Source organism: Oncorhynchus keta, chromosome 4 (assembly GCF_023373465.1).
Source record: "Oncorhynchus keta strain PuntledgeMale-10-30-2019 chromosome 4, Oket_V2, whole genome shotgun sequence".
NCBI lineage: Eukaryota > Metazoa > Chordata > Actinopteri > Salmoniformes > Salmonidae > Oncorhynchus > Oncorhynchus keta.
The window spans coordinates 26,669,128-26,690,910 of NC_068424.1; the positions used below are offsets into that span (position 1 = coordinate 26,669,128).

A 21,783-nucleotide genomic window follows, 5' to 3' on the forward strand; every position below is an offset into this window, starting at 1 on the left:
CTTATGTCCAGAGCCCTACTCCCTCTATAGTGAACTACTTATGTCCAGAGCCCTACTCCCTCTATAGTCAACTACTTATGTCCAGAGCCCTACTCCCTCTATAGTCAACTACTTATGTCCAGAGTCCTACTCCCTCTATAGTCAACTACTTATGACCAGAGCCCTACTCCCTCTATAGTGAACTACTTATGTCCAGAGTCCTACTCCCTCTATAGTCAACTACTTATGTCCAGAGCCCTACTCCCTCTATAGTCAACTACTTATGTCCAGAGTCCTACTCCCTCTATAGTCAACTACTTATGTCCAGAGTCCTACTCCCTCTATAGTCAACTACTTATGTCCAGAGTCCTACTCCCTCTATAGTCACCTACTTATGTCCAGAGTCCTACTCCCTCTATAGTCACCTACTTATGTCCAGAGTCCTACTCCCTCTATAGTCACCTACTTATGTCCAGAGTCCTACTCCCTCTATAGTCAACTACTTATGACCAGAGTCCTACTCCCTCTATAGTGAACTACTTATGTCCAGAGTCCTACTCCCTCTATAGTCAACTACTTATGATCAGAGTCCTACTCCCTCTATAGTGAACTACTTATGTCCAGAGCCCTACTCCCTCTATAGTCAACTACTTATGTCCAGAGTCTTACTCCCTCTATAGTGAACTACTTATGTCCAGAGCCCTACTCCCTCTATAGTCAACTACTTATGTCCAGAGTCCTACTCCCTCTATAGTGAACTACTTATGTCCAGAGCCCTACTCCCTCTATAGTCACCTACTTATGTCCAGAGTCCTACTCCTCTATAGTGAACTACTTATGTCCAGAGCCCTACTCTCCTCTATAGTCAACTACTTATGTCCAGAGTCCTACTCCCTCTATAGTGAACTACTTATGTCCAGAGCCCTACTCCCTCTATAGTCACCTACTTATGTCCAGAGTCCTACTCCCTCTATAGTGAACTACTTATGTCCAGAGCCCTACTCCCTCTATAGTCAACTACTTATGTCCAGAGCCCTACTCCCTCTATAGTCACCTACTTATGTCCAGAGTCCTACTCCCTCTATAGTGAACTACTTATGTCCAGAGCCCTACTCCCTCTATAGTCAACTACTTATGTCCAGAGTCCTACTCCCTCTATAGTCAACTACTTATGTCCAGAGTCCTACTCCCTCTATAGTCACCTACTTATGTCCAGAGTCCTACTCCCTCTATAGTCACCTACTTATGTCCAGAGTCCTACTCCCTCTATAGTCACCTACTTATGTCCAGAGTCCTACTCCCTCTATAGTCACCTACTTATGTCCAGAGTCCTACTCCCTCTATAGTCAACTAATGACCAGAGTCCTACTCCCTCTATAGTGAACTACTTATGTCCAGAGTCCTACTCCCTCTATAGTCAACTACTTATGATCAGAGTCCTACTCCCTCTATAGTGAACTACTTATGTCCAGAGCCCTACTCCCTCTATAGTCAACTACTTATGTCCAGAGTCTTACTCCCTCTATAGTGAACTACTTATGTCCAGAGCCCTACTCCCTCTATAGTCAACTACTTATGTCCAGAGTCCTACTCCCTCTATAGTGAACTACTTATGTCCAGAGCCCTACTCCCTCTATAGTCACCTACTTATGTCCAGAGTCCTACTCCCTCTATAGTGAACTACTTATGTCCAGAGCCCTACTCCCTCTATAGTCAACTACTTATGTCCAGAGTCCTACTCCCTCTATAGTGAACTACTTATGTCCAGAGCCCTACTCCCTCTATAGTCACCTACTTATGTCCAGAGTCCTACTCCCTCTATAGTGAACTACTTATGTCCAGAGCCCTACTCCCTCTATAGTCAACTACTTATGTCCAGAGCCCTACTCCCTCTATAGTCACCTACTTATGTCCAGAGTCCTACTCCCTCTATAGTGAACTACTTATGTCCAGAGCCCTACTCCCTCTATAGTCAACTACTTATGTCCAGAGTCCTACTCCCTCTATAGTGAACTACTTATGTCCAGAGCCCTACTCCCTCTATAGTCAACTACTTATGTCCAGAGTCTTACTCCCTCTATAGTGAACTACTTATGTCCAGAGCCCTACTCCCTCTATAGTCAACTACTTATGTCCAGAGTCCTACTCCCTCTATAGTGAACTACTTATGTCCAGAGCCCTACTCCCTCTATAGTCACCTACTAATGTCCAGAGTCCTACTCCCTCTATAGTGAACTACTTATGACCAGAGTCCTACTCCCTCTATAGTCAACTACTTATGACCAGAGTCCTACTCCCTCTATAGTGAACTACTTATGTCCAGAGCCCTACTCCCTCTATAGTCAACCACTTATGTCCAGAGTCCTACTCCCTCTATAGTGAACTACTTATGTCCAGAGCTCTACTCCCTCTATAGTGAACTACTTATGTCCAGAGCTCTACTCCCTCTATAGTGAAGTACTTATGTCCAGAGTCCTACTCCCTCTATAGTGAACTACTTATGTCCAGAGCCCTACTCCCTCTATAGTGAACTACTTATGTCCAGAGCCCTACTCCCTCTATCGTGCACTACTTTGACCATTTGTTAAATGTCTGGAAGCGAAGGATATTCCAAAAGGCAGGTTTTTCTGATTTTCTGACACTAGGTCCAAGTGCAACCATCTGCAGTGGAAAGCTGTGATCTATTTCACCAAAAGCAGATGCTTTGCATTCCAAATGGCTTCCTATTCCCTATATAGTGCACTACTTTTGACAAGAATCCTGTAGGAAGTGCACTATATAGGGAATAGGTTACCATTTTGGACGCAGAGGCTGTGTCCACATCACGATAGGCAGACAAAGTTCACACAGTACAGCCAGATAGATAAAATAAGAAATTCCATCCAGGCGATATCAAAGCCAGTGTAACAGCTTTCCAATTTGATCAATGCGCTGCAATATTTGCAAGACCATTTGGTTCTTTTGGACCAAAATAATATTCACTGGCCCATGTGGGAATCCAACCTGGCACACACGTACACACGTACACACGTACACTTAGGAGTAGAGGTAATCAGGACGGTAATCACAACCGTATATCATGAAGTGACTAAAGACTACAGGGGCCCTTCCACATGGTGCTGTACAGTCCTATAGGCTACAGGGGCCCTTCCATATGGTGCTGTACAGTCCTATAGGCTACAGGGGCCCTTCCACATGGCACTGTAGAGTCCTAAAGACTACAGGGGCCCTTCCACATGGCACTGTAGAGTCCTAAAGACTACAGGGGCCCTTCCACATGGTGCTGTACAGTCCTATAGGCTACAGGGGCCCTTCCACATGGTGCTGTACAGTCCTTTTAGGCTACAGGGGCCCTTCCACATGGCACTGTAGAGTCCTAAAGACTACAGGGGCCCTTCCACATGGTGCTGTACAGTCCTATAGGCTACAGGGGCCCTTCCACATGGCACTGTAGAGTCCTAAAGACTACAGGGGCCCTTCCACATGGTGCTGTACAGTCCTAAAGACTACAGGGGCCCTTCCACATGGTACTGTAGAGTCCTAAAGGCTACAGGGGCCCTTCCACATGGTAGTGTACAGTTCTAAAGGCTTACAGGGACCCTTCCACATGGTACTGTAGAGTCCTAAAGGCTACAGGGGCCCTTCCACATGGTACTGTAGAGTCCTAAAGACTACAGGGGCCCTTCCACATGGTGCTGTACAGTCCTAAAGACTACAGGGGCCCTTCCACATGGTACTGTACAGTCCTAAAGACTACAGGGGCCCTTCCACATGGTACTGTAGAGTCCTAAAGACTACAGGGGCCCTTCCACATGGTACTGTAGAGTCCTAAAGACTACAGGGGCCCTTCCACATGGTAGTCTACAGTCCTAAAGACTACAGGGACCCTTCCACATGGTACTGTAGAGTCCTAAAGCCAAGCAAGACACACAGGATTCCAATATACACACAACCTTCTATTAATTCACCTCCCTAGATAACATCACAATGTAAACAGACAAAGTGTGCCAAGAATCAAAGCATAACTTGGTGAATAAATGGATGTTGTTTTCATCAGGGGGACTAAACAGACACGACTCCCTATATATAATATATACTGACTGTACAAAACATTAAGAACGCCTGCTCCTTCCATGACATAGACTGACCAGGTGAATCCAGGTGAATGCTATGATCCCTAATTGATGTCACTTGTTAAATCCACTTCATTTAGTGTAGATGAAGGGGAGTGTAACGGCTGTTGGTGGAAGAAGGTGAGGACCAAAGCGCAGCGTGGTACGTGTTCATGTTATTTTATTGACACTGAACACTAAATACAAAAATATCAAAGGGAATAACCGAAACAGTTCTGTCTGGTGCAGAAAAAAACCCAGAAAACAACTACCCACAAAAACCCTGTGGGAAAAGTATGGTTCTCAATCAGAGACTACGATAGACAGCTGCCTCTGATTGAGAACCACACCGGCCAAACAACAAAGAAATACAAAACATAGAAAATTAACATATAATGCCCACCCTAGTCACACGTGACAGGGAGGAGACAGGTTAAAGAAGGATGTTTTGTACAGTTGAAGTCAGAAGTTTACATACACTTTGATTGGGGTCATTAAAACTTATTTTTCAATCACTCCACAAATTTCTTGTTAACAAACTATAGTTTCGGCAAGTCGGTTAGGACATCTACTTTGTGCATGACACAAGTAATTTTTCCAACAATTGTTTACAGACAGATTATTCCACTTATAATTCACTGTATCACAATTCCAGTGGGTCAGAACTTTACATACACTAAGTTGACTGTGCCTTTAAACAGCTTGTAAAATTCCAGAAAATGATGTCATGGCTTTAGAATCTTCTGATAGGCTAATTGACATAATTTGAGTCAATTGGAGGTGTGCCTGTGGACGTATTTCAAGGCCTACCTTCAAACACAGTGCCTCTGCTTGATATCATGGGAAAATGAAAATAAATCAGCCAAGACCTAAATTATTGACACCAATTTTCAAACGCCTGAAGGTTCCATGTTCATCTGTACAAACAATAGTACGCAAGTTTAAACACCATGGCACCATGCAGCCGTCATACCGCTCAGGAAGGAGACGCGTTCTGTCTCCTAGAGATGAACGTCCTGCGAAAAGTGCAAATCAATCCCAGAACAAGGACCTTGTGAAGATGCTGGAGGAAACAGGTACAAAAGTATCTATATCCACAGTAAAACGAGTCCTATATCAACATAACCTGAAAGGCTGCTCAGCAAGAAAGAAGCCACTGCTCCAAACCCACCATAAAAAAGCCTGACTACGGTTTGCAACTTCACATGGGGACACTTTTTGGACTTTTTGGAGAAATGTCCTCTGATCTGATGAAACAAAAATAGAACTGTATGGCCATACTGACCATTGTTATGTTTGGAGGAGAAAGGGGGAGCCTTACAAGCTGAAGAACACCATCCCAACCGTGAAGCACGGGGGTGCTTTGCTGCAGCAGGGACTGGTGCACTTCACAAAATAGATGGCATCGTGAGGCAGGAAAATTATGTGGATATATTGAAGCAACATCTCAAGACATCAGTCAGGAAGTTAAAGCGTGGTTGCAAATGGGTCTTCCAAATGGACAATGACCCCAAACATACTTCCAAAGTTGTGGCAAAATGGCTTAAGTACAACAAAGTCAAGGTATTGGAGTGGCCATCACAAAGCCCTGACCTCAATCCCATGAAACATTTGTGGGCAGAACTGAAAAGCGTTTGGGAGCAAGGAGGCCTACAAACCGGACTCAGTTACACCAGCTCCAAGAGGAATGGGCCAAAATTCACCCAATTTTTTGTGGGAAGCTTGTGGAAGGCTACCTGAAACGTTTGATCAAAGTTGAGCAATTTAAAGGCAATGCTACCAAATACTAACTGAGTGTATGTCAACTTCTGACCCACTGGGAATGTGACGAAAGAAATGAAAGCTGAAATAAATAATTCTCTCTACTATTATTTTGACATTTCACATTCTTAAAATAAAGTGGTGATCCTAACTGACCTAAAACAGGGAATTTTTACCAGGATTAAATGTCAGGAATTGTGAAAAATTGAGTTTAAATATATTTGGCTAAGGTGTATGTAAACTTCCGACTTAAACTTTATTTGACCTTTGACCAGTGGTTCTGACCACTAGACAAGAGTATTATGTAGCTGGGGAATATGGTGTCATTTATGCTACATCTGTGAATGTCCAGTTTCAAGTGTTATAGTCAGGTCTAGAGGGTCTCAATAGGCAACATGCTGTATGGGAGATAAAGAACATGTTTAGTTAGCCAGCCAACCAGCCAGCAAGTCAGTTAGCCAGCATGTCAGCCAGCATGCCAGCCAGTGAGCCAGTCAGTCAGTAGTTAAAGCAGTCAGTCTGTGGACTACAACACTCTGCATTGTTTAGCTGGCTCATTACGTCTCCAGACATATAGCCAGCCACCTGGAATACTTGAGCCTACATACTGTAGGTTCATTTGGAGTCTCATAAGGGCCACACACACTGAATATACTGTTCTGTATGTCTATGTGTGTGTATAACTGATCCTAGGTCTGGTGTCTATGAAGAACTTCAACCCAGTGCGAGAATTTGACTGCGATACTAAAATGCTTTGTTCTATGGAATGGGCATCTCATCTGGGTAAAGTCATGTCGTCAAAAAATAAAAGATGATGGCAGGGTCTCCCATAACAGACCACAACGAGTTCTGTTTAAATTGTGGTCTTTTATGGGAGATGCCTTCTACCCAGAGCCTGTTTGTGTGTGGAGATGTCACGAAAGATGCCACAGAGAGAATACCCAGAAAAACATGACTAGATTATGTCATGCTGAAGGGAGAGGGACGAGAGAGTGGGAAAGAGAGAGAGAGGAACATGTCATGTAATGTTTCACCCTGCTGGCTGGCTGGCTGGTTAGAGGGTTATAATTACTGATGGGTTGTGGTCTTACCGCCACAGAGCTCTTCATGTCGCTAATAGGCAGAAAGACTAAATTCAGGGCCTTTTCCCAAATAGCACCCTATTCCCTAAAGAGTGGACTATGTATGACCAGGGCCCATAGGGCTCTGATCAAAATAAGTGCACAAAGGGCTTTAGAGAATAGGGTACCATTCAGGGGAAAGCTCCAGACTCCCCCAAAATCACGTTTTGCCATTTATCCTTGGGCAGCGCCCGGCAACAGACCCTGTTGTTTTTCGTCATTCCTTTTCTATGCGGACATGTTTCAAAGACCACTCACTCAATCCACATTCAGATCAGGGGGCCTACAATGAGTACCAGTGTTAGGCTAGGCATGTGTCCCAAAAGCACCCTATTCCCTATGTAGTGCACTACTCTTTCCCGATTCCCTATAGACCACTCGTCAAAAGGAGTGCACTATATAGGGAATAGGGTGCCATTTGGGATACAACCCATGTGGAAGGTTAGCTATCCCTCTGGGTTGGTCTATAAACGTAGTGGAGAGAAGCTGTATGTCTCTCATCAGATCTGTGCCTTTAGACGTTGTGCGTCCCAAATGGCATCCTTTTCCCTATATAGTGGACTACTTTTGACCTGAGCCTTATGTGCCCTGGTTGAAAATAGTGCAGTTTTCGAAAATATGGTGCCATTTGGGACCCATCCATACACTAGCCTGCCTGGACAGTCCATCATGTGAAACCAGCCTGTCAGTGGACGCTAAGAGTGTCCAGTGATGTCACAGTTGGCAGTGATGTCACTATAACTCATGTTAGGGTTCAGTACAACTACGTCCCAAATAGCACCATATTACCCATTTAATGCGTCTACTTTTAACTAGAGCCCTATGGCAGTCTTATCATTGGACACACAAAGGTCCACTGGATTAACAGCTCATCTGACCCGTCTGTGATCACTGGGATAAAATGGGGGGGAGGGGATTATGTGTACTCCAATTACAGAATCTGGCAACCCCGGTCTTACTAAATGATGTCTGATGCCAGGAATAGGTATGGCATGGCAGTAATACTTGGCAACCCAGCTACCCCAGCAGCCAGTTGCAACCGTAGTCTACTTTGCTTATTCATGATCCCTGAATCCCTGAATGTCTGTTCATAAAGTTTTTAAACACTTTTCTAGTTTTGATATTGTAAAAAAATATATTAAAAAATGGTATCCAAATGCTTATGAAACTATTTCCAAACAGTTTGGTTTGTTAGATGTATTGTTTGTTAACTGCCTATACTGTAGATGGATCAGCTCTCTCAGACAGCCTGGCTAGCAGGAGCCTTATTCTGCATCCCAAATGGCACTCTATTTCCTACATAGTGCACTGCTTTTGCCCAAAGCCCTATGGGTAGTGCACTAAACATGGAATAGGGTGCACTTGGGACACATCCTTGCACTCCATTTCAGAATTTATTGATTGTTATTTATAAAAATCCCCTCAAACGACCACTACTGACAGTCTAGTAGTCTACCAGTCGATGTTCTACCATCCGAGGCTAGCCTAAACCCGCGCCGCCAACCCACCCACTTTCATCTACACTCTGTGGTTACCCAAAGTTTTTCTAATGCCCATAAAATATAATAATTGCCTCTTGTTACAACAGATATGGCTGGGGCCTGCCCCCATTTTGAGCTTTCGAGCAAAAGCTTGATTATTCAATGATGTTGTAATTGAGGGGGTCTTTCTTTCTTCTAATGTGACTTTCTCTATTTTTTCTCCCACTCTCTCTTTCTTCTCTGTGTCAGCGTCAGGCAGTCTGGGAGGCTGATGTGAAGGTGGTTAAAGGAGTAGGAGGAGGGAGCTCGTCCAGGGAGCTGCTGGGACAGACGGGGGGACTGCTGCTAAGTGACTCCCTCTTCTCTAAAGAACTAGAAAACATGGGCAAACACCTCGCTGGTAGGCATCTATCTGGGTGTGTATGGTGGAGGGGGGGGGGTTCTTTGTGTGACAGGAGTGTTTTTTTTTTTTACAGTGACAAACACTGTGGGTAACCCAGCTCAGACAGACAGACAGACAGACAGACAGACAGACAGACAGACAGACAGACAGACAGACAGACAGACAGACAGACAGACAGACAGACAGACAGAGACATCCATCCATCCAACGTTGCATATATGACAGAAAGAGAACATGGGGAGAGAGAGACACAGAATTAACCTAGCTCCTGCCAAAGAACATATTTGGGGCTTGTGCAGTTTGATTGGCTAATTAAAAACTGATCTGCCAATTAAATGTGTCTGGAAAAAAAAAAAAAATGTTTTGCCCCTCGGCATCTTTTATTAATTTAATAAATACAGCTCTGGTAAGTCGTTAAAACCTTCTGTGTAATTGATAGCACACACACACACACACACACACACACACACACACACACACACACACACACACACACACACACACACACACACACACACACACACACACACACACACACACACACACACACACACACACACACACACACACACACACACACACACACACACACACACACACACACACACACACACACACACACACACTGCTATGAACTGACATATTTTAATTTATAAAACCACACACACACTTCGCATGCTGTGACCTGACACATTTTAAGTTCTTAGAACCATGACCAAAATATGGGAGCAGTCACTGTGCCTTTCCATCAGGCTTGATCTCTCTCCTCTCTTTGAACGATGGTTGACGTGACGTCTGTCTGGGTGACTCTCTGAGACGTTCGTCACAGTCGTTACGGGTGGCTGCGACGTAGAGTATTCATTTATTAACCAGATTAAAGTAGACCAAAGAGTGAAGTCGCCATCCACAGTCAAGCTAAGACATGTGTCACCCAATTGTTTGTTCCTGCACATTCCCCCTTTACGCTGTGGTTATCTCTTCTGTGTCCCAAACAGGTTTATAAGGGTCTATATTCCCTTATTACTGTAGTGCACTACAGGCCCTGGTCAAAGTAGTGCACTATATAGGGAATAAAGTGCAGTTTGGGATGCAGCCTCTGCTGCATGTACACCACATACGTGTCTACATTCTAGGGTTATGTCAAGCATTTTGACCACACTTAGTGTAACTATTAATGTCATGCAGAGGCACTCACAGCTGGTAAATATCTTACCTCAGCTCATCTGCTCATTGGTTGCCTGTTGTATGTATGGGTCTGTCTCCCTCACACAGGGTTTTCACTAGCAAAACAGAACCCTGTCTGGCACTTTGGGGACACAGTGGGGAGGCCCTATGTTGGCAACATGCACCCTTTGAGCTTTTGAAAATGCCACTGCTGTGTATCTCATAATGCAATAACGTATCGGCTCATTGTTAGCCTGTTGTATCTCTCTCCCTCACAGTCCCGTCAGGAGAATAATACACTGGCTGACTTTGGGACACAAGAGGAGGCCCTGTGTTGGCAACACATTTATTTTGAGCAGCTTATAAAGGCTCTTAAAAATATCACTGTTGAGTGTCTCAATAATTCATCTCCACAGCGATAGACTATTGTCTCCCACACCCTCCTACTGATTGCACTGAGGTAGAGGTTTCTCTTAACCACAGATCTAAGATCTGATTACTCAACTCCCAATACTCTCCTTAACCATTACATGGATTTAAAAAAAGATCTGACCCTGTATAAGCAGTTAGGGGCAACTTCTCTACCTACTTCTCTACCTACTTCTCTACCTACTTCTCTACCTACTTCTCTACCTACTTCTCTACCTACTTCTCTACCTACTTCTCTACCTACTCCACTGAACTAAATGCTGCATCTTAGCAATTTCCCTCAGGGGCTAATATTCCAAACTTCTGATGAAGTGAAAATGTAAGTGTAAGTTAGGTTTTTCCCCTGAGTGTATAGAGATTTGTACACTGCCTGGCAGTATGGGGCACTAGAGAAGTCCTTAAAGTCGTTGTGTTGACAACATGGCACACTTTGCACTCGTTCGTTATGAAACACCCTCACGCCATCAGGTGGCATTGATTTCTAGTTGTTTTGCTTAAGTTCGGCTGTATTGAATCAGAGGGCTCCCCATTGAAGGGAGACGTTGAGCAACTTAATTCCCCTTCTTTCATGCCTCTATTAGCTGCTAATCTGTTCCGTGTTTCAACTCACCGCCTCTCCTTTTATCTCCTCTCTCACCCCAAATGATGTGGTAATGGTGCATTCCCCTTCTACTAGTCCATTTTTGAAATACAATTAGGTTCCATCTACTTTCTTTTGTAATCCCTGTGGATATAAGTAATAGGTTACTTTCCCCCACCAAAAGATCCCATTTGATTATTAGTCACGTCTCAAGTAGAACTTCACTAGGGTTGCAAAATTCCGGTAACTTTTCCAAGATCCCCAGGTTTTTCATAAATACCGCTTGGAGAATTCCAGTTGGTGAATTACCTCATTGCTTAATTCTCCTGATTACGGGAATCCTCCAACGAGGAGTTCTGGAAAACTTTTTTCTGAACTTTGGGAAAGTCACCAGAATTTTGCAACCCTAATCTCTTTGATGATTGAAGTCTGTGCGTAATACTAGCTTTAGTCCTATGATATGGAATGTGAATAGTCAGAGCAGATGGCTAATAAAACATGCTGTTTACCGACCTGGAACCAGTCTAGGCTTAGTCTGACTGCCAGTCTGTATGTCTTATCATGCCAACTCCTTGTCACTCCTTGTTATGCCAAACAAAGGCAGCAATGGAGTAGTCTTGAGGACACACAGATCTGGGATCAGTTTTAGGGTAATGCAATTCAGTTCATGATAATTCTCCTATCCGTTCGACATCATTTATCTGTAATCGTGTTGTTTAATGTTATTCAGGGAGTACATCTCATTCTGGCCGACAACATGCAGATTTTTATCCAAACGAAAAGAGATGACTGATTTGTTGACGTGTGTGTGCCTGTCTTTTAAAGTTTCCATTTTGGAGAGGTTGGAAGCCGGAGTCAATAAAGCATTGCATGTGATGTAAGAGTTGTAAGGGTGTTGTAATGCTGTGGTCCTGTACTCTATCACTAAATGTCTTCTCTTTCTGATCAAAGAGTTTATAATAGATTATATCTGCCTCCTCCCTCCCACCCGCCTTGTGCTAAGTGCATTTGAGTCCTGATGCCTCCAACCTTGATTGTCTTTTAAACTTTTGTCATCGCTTATTTTAGTCTGGAGGCCAGGCATCAGCCCAGACTGTGAACACAGAACTTTAACTACAGTGAGTTAATCAAGTTGGATACAGATAAATACATTCCCAATTTTTTTTTTTTGATTGTGTCCCAAATGGCACCCTTTTCCCTTTATAGTGCACTACTTTTGACAAGGACTCTGGTGAAAAGTAGTGCACGATACAGGGAACAGTGTGCCATTTGGGACGCAGTCTTAGATGTTTAATAAACGGGATGTGAGAGCCATGTTTTAATTGGAGAGAACAGGAGGAGGAGTGGAAGGGGAACTATCTTCGTCACACTTACAGTAACAGCATGACTGCATCAACACCCAAATCACTTACGGTCAGGAAGAACCATTTTCCAAACCGACTGAAAGAATGCTTTTGTTTATCATAACATCAGTAAGAAGCTCTTGATGATCGTATCGGCTTTATGGGAACCGATTATTTATCAGCATATCCTGTTTAGTTGAATCAAACACCAACGATCTCGGTCATGGTAGAATGGGTGCTGTGTGGGAGAGGTATGACATTTCACGCCCTCATACCTATGACACTGCTGCATTTTCTTCACTGCTTATAAACACTGACCGAAATATGGCATTATAAAAGCAGCTTCATGTACAGTTTCTCAACATTAGTAGTAGTCATGTATTCATTTATCACTTGTTGCGTACAGTTGGATATTCTAGTCGCTTCCTATAGGTCTACATTTGGTGTTTCAGTAGATGTATCCTGTTTTCTCAAGTGACTAACCCAGATCTGACACTGATGGAATAGTATGGCAACGCATGAAGAACCCATATACATACATGTGCCTTCAGAAAGTTTTCCCACCCTTGACTTTTTCCATATTTTGTTGTGTTACAGCCTGAATTTAAAATGGATTCAATTTCGTTTTTTTTGTCACTGGCTTACACACTATAGAGTACCACAGTATGAGTCATACTACCCATAAAAACTACCAGTCATAGAGGGAAATGTTTTTTCCACAATTCATTTTTTATTTTAGAAACACTTAAAATAAGGGCTGTGTTTTGTGTAGGCTTACCCTGGTGGGACGTTTTGCTAACTCTGTAAATCTCTCGACGGCAGGTAAAAAAATACAAAATAAATAGACTTAAATTATTATACAAAATTCTTGCAACCAATATAATTGTCACGTTCGTCATGATGAGGAGACCAAGGCGCAGCGTGATAAGAATACATTCTTCTTTATTTGCACGAAGAACACTAAACAAACATGCCGCGAAAAGACACGCATGCTGACAGGAAACAACACAATAGACAATAACCCACCAAACCTAAATTGAAAATGGCAACCTAAATAGGATCCCCAATCAGAGACGACGATAAACAGCTGCCTCTGATTGGGAACCTATTCAGGCCACCATAGACCTACATTTACCTAGACATACCAAAATCCCATAGATATAAAAAAAAAAAACTAGACAAGACACATACCACCCTCATCACACCCTGACCTAACCAAAATAACAAAGAAAACAAAGATAACTAAGGCCAGGGTGTGACAAGAATGCAGATTTTGCTGCAAAGAAACAGAATCATTAGATAATTTGTTTTGATACTGTCCATATATAGCTTGTTTTTAGTCGCATGTTCAGGTATGGCTGAAGAATTGCAGCATTTACTTGGAGCTGACTCTGCAAATAGCACTTCTTAGTCAATCGATCAATAATATAATACTTTTATCAAAATATTTATCTTTCATTTACAATCCGTAGAAACTATGGGAATAGAAAGGTTCAGAACATTTGTGAAACATCACAGCACAGTTGAAAAATATATAGCAAATAGAAATCAAAACCGAATGGTGTTCGTAGATAGATGGGAGGGGTTGAGTGGAGCTAAAGGGTTGGACTAAAAACAACATGATAACTCATGTAAAATATACGGTGTCTGTAAAATGTATATATGTTCAGAACTGGATGGTCTTTAGAGATACTGTAGATAGGAGGGGTTGAGGGTAGCTCAAGGATGGGATTAAAAACAAACAAAAGATAACTATTGTAAAATACACTGTTTTCCTTCAAATGTACACGGACATTCAAAAGTTTGTGGTCACTTAGAAATGTCCTTGTTTTTGAAAGGAAAGTACATTTTTTTTGTCCATTAAAATACATGAAATCGATCAGAAATACAGTGTAGACATTGTTAATGTTGTAAATGACTATTGTAGCTGGACACGGTATAATTTTTTATGGAATATCTACTGTACAGTCATGGTCAAAAGTTTTGAGAATGACACAAATATACATTTTCACAAAGTCTGCTGCCTCAGTTTGTATGATGGCAATTTGAATATACTCCAGAATGTTATGAAGCGTGATCAAAGGAATTGTAATTAATTGCCAAGTCCCTCTTTGCCATGCAAATGAACTGAAGCACAAAAAAACATTTCCACTGCATTTCAGCCCTGCCACAAAAGGACCAGCTGACATAATGTCAGTGATTCTCTCGTTAACACAGGTGTGAGTGTTGACGAGGACAAGGCTGGAGATCACTGTGTCATGCTGATTGAGTTCGAATAACAGACTGGAAGCTTCACATGGAGGGTGGTGCTTGGAATCATTGTTCTTCCTCTGTCAATCATGGTTACCTACAAGGAAACACGTGCCGTCATCATTGCTTTGCACAAAAAAGGGCTTCACAGGCAAGGATATTGCTGCCAGTAAGATTGCACCTAAATCAACCATTTATAGGATCATCAAGAACTTTAAGGAGAGCGGTTCAATTGTTGTGAAGAAGGCTTCGGGGAAAGTCCAGCAAGTGCCAGGTCTTCTCCTAAAGTTGATTCAGCTGTGGGATCGGGGCACCACCAGTACAGAGCTTGTTCAGGAATGGCAGCAGGCAGGTGTGAGTACATCTGCACGCACAGTGAGGTGAAGACTTTTGGAGGATGGCCTGGTGTCAAGATGGGCAGCAAAGAAGCCACTTCTCTCCAGGAAAAACATCAGGGACAGACTGATCTTCTGCAAAAGGTACAGGGATTGGACTGCTGAGGACTGGGGTAAGTCATTTTCTCCGATGAATCCCCTTTCCGATTGTTTGGGGCATCTGTAAAAAAGCTTGTCCTGAGAAGACAAGGTGAGCGCTACCATCAGTCCTGTGTCATGCCAACAGTAAAGCATCCTGAGGCCATTCATGTGTGGGGTTGCTTCTCAGCCAAGGGAGTGGGCTCACTCACAATTTTGCCTAAGAACACAGCCATGAATAAAGAATGGTACCAACACATCCTCTGAGAGCAACTTCTCCCAACCATCCAGGAACAGTTTGGTGACGAACCATGCCTTTTCCAGCATGATGGAGCACCTTGCCATAAGACAAAAAACTAAGTGGCTCGGGGAACAAAACATGGATATTTTGGGTCCATGGCCAGGAAACTCCCCAGACCTTAATCCCATTGGTCAATTCTCATGGCAGAGCCTGTGTAAGGCTGACTGTTCAATGCCCCATCTATTAAGCAATGTCTTTGTATTTTATATAATATCTTAAATTAAAACGAACGGATTGACATGTCAGTTGATTTGTATAAACCAGTTCATAGACCAGATGCCAAGGTATTGGGACGTCAAAGAGCCTGATCCCAACTGACTTGAATTGTATGCGGCGTTGCTGTCAAACTATTTGACTTTAAGTGAAACTCATACATTTTTCGAAGTACACTAATCATTTTTTGCCATTTCAGGTTTTTAATGGCTAATAGACTAATTATTTTCCCCTTCCAATTATGTGGCAGAGCCGCAAGGAATTGGCTTCATTTAAAAAGGAGGATACATTACAGGGATTTGCCAATCGACCGAAAATGTGTGGTTTTAAGCCATAAAGCTTCCCATAATCTCAGTTGTTCATATATTCTCATTTCTACACACAGGTATACTATTCCCTATATATGCCCTATGCGCCCTGGTCAAAAGTACAGGCTACATAGGGAATAGGGTGCCATTTGGGACACAACCATGTTCTCCTATATTATATAGCTCTATTGGATCAGAGGTCAGCAGGTCTACAAACACAGTCCATAACAGCATATGGGCTAAAACAACACAGGACTCAATGTTAGTGTATTGTGCAAACACACACACACACACACACACACACACACACACACACACACACACACACACACACACACACACACACACACACACACACACACACACACACACACACACACAGTATCTGAGTTTAATTTAAAACAGCAAAGAACACAATGTCAGTATGATGTACACACACATTCAGTAAGTGAACATACTGCCATGGTGTAGTATCTTTGTCTGGTTTCAAGAGACTGTTACAATTACAACTAATTAACTACAAATCCAGCTATATGGTTATCCACGTCATGGAATGAAATACACAGAGTGCCGGATGGACTATACCATACAAACAATTTAGATGAGTTTTCAAACAAACTTACAGACACACACTTCTTAAACTTTCAAACCAGCTTAAATCATCTATCCAAGACTGCTCAGTTCTCTTGTATAATATTAGTTGACCTACAGTATCAAAGTAGTTTTGGAGTATTTTGCAATATGTGGATCGACTGTAGCTAGTAATTTGTGAAGAGTGAACATGTGTTTCGCATTTTTGAAGCGTGGAAAAATGAAATGTTGTTTGTTTTGGAGAAGTCTCTATTTGCTCATAAATGGTTGAAGTCAATGTTTATGAAGTACATGTAATGCTTCCACTACGTGTCATTTATTAAATGTCACAAATACACGCTTCTCTGAGAATGCTTAAGGAGTTAGGCTCCATCCCGAATGGCATGATATGTCCTACATAGTGCACTACTTTTGACCAGTGCCCATAGAGCTCTGGGAAAAGTAGTGCACTATAGGGAATGGGGTGCCGTTTGGTACGAACTCTTCGTGGTGAGTCATTCCTGAAAATATCCCCCTCGCATGATAAGTCCCAGCTTGGATCGCTGAAAACCCAACAGCGTCAGAGCCTTAAAAAGGACACAAACAGGGAGATGAGGAGCAGAGAGCAGGCTACCCCCAGATGTTCTCATTGGCAGTCCTATCCCACCCTCTGACAAACAAAACTGTTTTTGTAACTACCAATAAAGCAAACAAATATATTTTCAGAATTTTGGAATAACACTTCTGTGTGTCCCAAATTGCACCCTGCTCCCTATGTAGTGCTTTGCTTTTGACCAGAGCCCTATGAGTCCTGGTCAACAGTAGTGCACTACATAGGAAATAGGGTACCCGTCCCAAATTGCACTCTGCTCCTTATGTAGTGCACTGCTTTTGACCAGAGCCCTATGGGTCCTGGTCAACAGTAGTGCACTACTTAGGAAATATGGTGCCATTTGGGACACAATCTTCATGTTATGTGATATTCGTTTTTAATGTCAATCCGGAATTTTTACTGAAGCAGGATTCACCACAATTTACAGAGTCAGTAAATATTGTTTTCAATGACCAGTGAAAGGGGTTTTAAGACAAACATCATGAAAAGGAAAGGCAGCATTCCCACTCTCCTGTTATGAAGCCTGTGATATCTTCTGGGATGTTTTGTAATGTAAATGAGTCCATCCTGTGTCTTTAGTCCAGAAACACACATCAATGAAAATCAGAGCGTTGAGGTGCTTTTTTTGAAAGATTTGAAAGATAAGCGTGCATATCTGAACATGACCCACCTTTGCCCTTTCTCTGTTTTATATAACAAGGCCCAGATATTTTGTTGACTATGTCCCTTGGCCTTAATTTTATACAGTATGTTATTTGTCATGAATACATTTAATTATCAAACATGTCTGTCTTTGTCTCTGTGCCCCTCCAGAGGTGGAGAAGGACCTGGCCAAACTGGCGGAGCAGGGGAAACTAGCCCAGCGGAGCCCCAACAGCCCCCACAGTAGTCTGCTCCTCACCCCTCTGTTCCACACCTCCCTCCCGGGGGGAACCCTCCCCAACACTCTACCCTTACCAGGCCAGACCTCCAGACCCCAGTCCCCCGTCCTCAGCGCCCGCTCAGCCAAGCCCAGCTCCATAGGCTACCCCCTGGTCAGCCCCAAACTTAGCCCTCTGCTCACCCGGAAACCAACCTCTCTCACCATGACGACTGGTCACAGAACTCATTCTCCCAGCAACCCCGGCAGCAGAACTACAACTCCTAGAACCCCCAGCAGCAGGCCCATGACCCCCAACAGCCTGCTGACCTCCAGGTCGGCCATGACGGCCGTGACCCCAGGGGTTGGAGGTCACGGGGGTCATAAGGAGGTGACGTTCAGGAGGTCGAGGAGCAGACCGGTGACCCCCACCAGTCAGCCGACCCGACCCAGGCCCCTGCTCACCCCTCCTGGGCTGAGTACGACAGATAGTCTGGGCAAGGCCTCCAGCCTCAGGGCCTATCTGTCAGAGGTATCCACTCACACCAGGGGGAAGTTTCCTTAAAGCACAGATCTAGGATCAGCCTTTCAAAATCATAACCTAAACTATAAAAGGGATAAGTCAAAACTGACCTTCGTTTGTCATGCTACAGTAGGTCATTATAGGATGAACCAGTGTATAAAATAACAGAAAAACCAAGGTCTAATTACCATAAATCTTGGGTCATGGAAGTGAAATGTACCCTTCATTTATTGTAATTCCTTGGGTAATGTAATGGGTTGTAATAGGTTGGCATTAGAACATGAGAGCACGTGAGGGAACATAGAATGCACACACACACACACACACACACAGACATCATGGGGGGTTTGGCATAGTGATGGGAGGTCCATACAGTAGGATGTCTACTCACTGTGGAAAAAATGTGTCTGGCTTTAAAGGGGAATATTTCAATGGGATTTTTTTGTCTCAAGTTCCTTTTCATGGTCTACTTCAGAGCCACATTGTTAAATATGAGACCCCCTTTCTGAGGACTTTATTAATCGCGGGCAGGAATTTTGTGATTCCTCTGTATTTTTTGGACAGTTGCTTGAGGTTGACGCCTACTGAGATTATCAAAAACACCAGCGAGCGGAGCGACCTGATTCTGATTCACAAATGATTGGAGACACCTGGACTTGCGGGATGACTAGTGTCCAGAGAGAGAGAGAGAGAACAACAGAGAGAGAGAGAACAACAGAGAGAGAGAGAGAGAGAACAACAGAGAGAGCTATCAAATCAAAGTTTATTGCAGTAAAATAATTAAAAAGTACAAAAGAAACAAGAAATCAAGAACGAGGAATCCAATTAACAGCCCAAATAGTAATCAAAATACAATCTATGCGTATGTGCAGTATAGCTGGAGAATTTACACCAGATATACTAAGAATGATATGTACAACAGTAGATATATTGGAATGAGCTATGAGTATGTAAATAAATATGTGGTGTGTATAAACAGTGTAAGAATTCACCGTGCAGTAGTAGAAATATTAGAATAAGCTATGTCGGGGATACAGTATTTAAAGAGTGAAATGGGAAGTGTCCAGTGGTTCAATCTCTCTATAACATGTGACAGCAGTGTTGGCTGTGAGTGTGTGTGTTTCTGTGAGTATGAGGTGTGTGTGTATTTTGTGTGTGTGAGTGTGCATCGCCTGGTAGACAGCTAGTGATGGAGAGATAGAAGTGGAGAGGGTCGAGAGAGAGAGAGACAAACAAACAAACAGAGGCAGAAAGAGAGCAAGAATCCTGGGCCTGTTTATAAAACTGGATGTACAGAAAACAAGGGAGAGCAAGAGAGAGGACAGGAAAGAATGGATGTACAAACCTGATTCTTCCTCTTCCTGTTGTAACTCTTCTTGAAACACTGCCTTTACGTCCTAAATGGTAACCTACTCCCTTTAATAGTGCACTACTTTTGACCAGGACTCTACGAGAGACGCTTGGAGGCGTCCTCTCTTTCTCCACCATCGAGACTAATTGACAAGCTGGCTTACTGACTGGCTAAATGACTGACTGACTCACTGACTGGCTGGCTGACCAGCTTACTGACTGGCTGGGAAACATCCATCACCTTTTAACACTGAAAAACTAGAACAAATAAAACCCTTTAGACGGGAACAAAACTAGAACACATAAAACCCTTTAGACGGGAACAAAACTAGAACAAATAAAACCCTTTAGACGGGAACAAAACTAGAACAAATAAAACCCTTTAGACGGGAACAAAACTAGAACACATAAAACCCTTTAGACGGGAACAAAACTAGAACACATAAAACCCTTTAGACGGGAACAAAACTAGAACACATAAAAGCCATTAGAAGGGAACAAAACTAGAACACATAAAACCCTTTAGACGGGAACAAAACTAGAACACATAAAACCCTTTAGACGGGAACAAAACTAGAACACATAAAACCCTTTAGACGGGAACAAAACTAGAACAAATAAAACCCTTTAGACGGGAACAAAACTAGAACACATAAAACCCTTTAGACGGGAACAAAACTAGAACAAATAAAACCCTTTAGACGGGAACAAAACTAGAACAAATAAAACCCTTTAGACGGGAACAAAACTAGAACAAATAAAACCCTTTAGACGGGAACAAAACTAGAACACATAAAACCCTTTAGACGGGAACAAAACTAGAACAAATAAAACCCTTTAGACGGGAACAAAACTAGAACAAATAAAACCCTTTAGACGGGAACAAAACTAGAACACATAAAACCCTTTAGACGGGAACAAAACTAGAACAAATAAAACCCTTTAGACGGGAACAAAACTAGAACACATAAAACCCTTTAGACGGGAACAAAACTAGAACAAATAAAACCCTTTAGACGGGAACAAAACTAGAACACATAAAACCCTTTAGACGGGAACTAAACTAGAACAAATAAAACCCTTTAGACGGGAACAAAACTAGAACACATAAAAGCCATTAGAAGGGAACAAAACTAGAACACATAAAACCCTTTAGACGGGAACAAAACTAGAACAAATAAAACCCTTTAGACGGGAACAAAACTAGAACACATAAAACCCTTTAGACGGGAACAAAACTAGAACACATAAAAGCCATTAGAAGGGAACAAAACTAGAACAAATAAAACCCTTTAGACGGGAACAAAACTAGAACACATAAAACCCTTTAGACGGGAACAAAACTAGAACACATAAAAGCCATTAGAAGGGAACAAAACTAGAACAAATAAAACCCTTTAGACGGGAACAAAACTAGAACACATAAAACCCTTTAGACGGGAACAAAACTAGAACAAATAAAACCCTTTAGACGGGAACAAAACTAGAACAAATAAAACCCTTTAGACGGGAACAAAACTAGAACAAATAAAACCCTTTAGACGGGAACAAAACTAGAACACATAAAAGCCATTAGAAGGGAACAAAACTAGAACACATAAAACCCTTTAGACGGGAACAAAACTAGAACAAATAAAACCCTTTAGACGGGAACAAAACTAGAACACATAAAAGCCATTAGAAGGGAACAAAACTAGAACACATAAAACCCTTTAGACGGGAACAAAACTAGAACAAATAAAACCCTTTAGACGGGAACAAAACTAGAACACATAAAACCCTTTAGACGGGAACAAAACTAGAACACATAAAAGCCATTAGAAGGGAACAAAACTAGAACAAATAAAACCCTTTAGACGGGAACAAAACTAGAACACATAAAACCCTTTAGACGGGAACAAACTCTAGAACACATAAAAGCCATTAGAAGGGAACAAAACTAGAACAAAT

General features: G+C 42.5%; 1 protein-coding gene across 2 annotated transcripts in view; it reads left to right on the forward strand.

Moving 5' to 3' along the window:
* Positions 1–21,783, forward strand: part of c4h8orf34 (chromosome 4 C8orf34 homolog) — a 175,209-nt gene that overhangs the window by 144,168 nt on the left and 9,258 nt on the right. For both annotated transcript variants that reach the window (XM_052504950.1, XM_052504954.1), the window contains 2 exons: positions 8,704–8,854; positions 17,915–18,492. In XM_052504950.1, the coding sequence (XP_052360910.1) occupies positions 8,704–8,854; positions 17,915–18,492 (729 nt within the window). The remainder of the gene's footprint in view (positions 1–8,703; positions 8,855–17,914; positions 18,493–21,783) is intronic.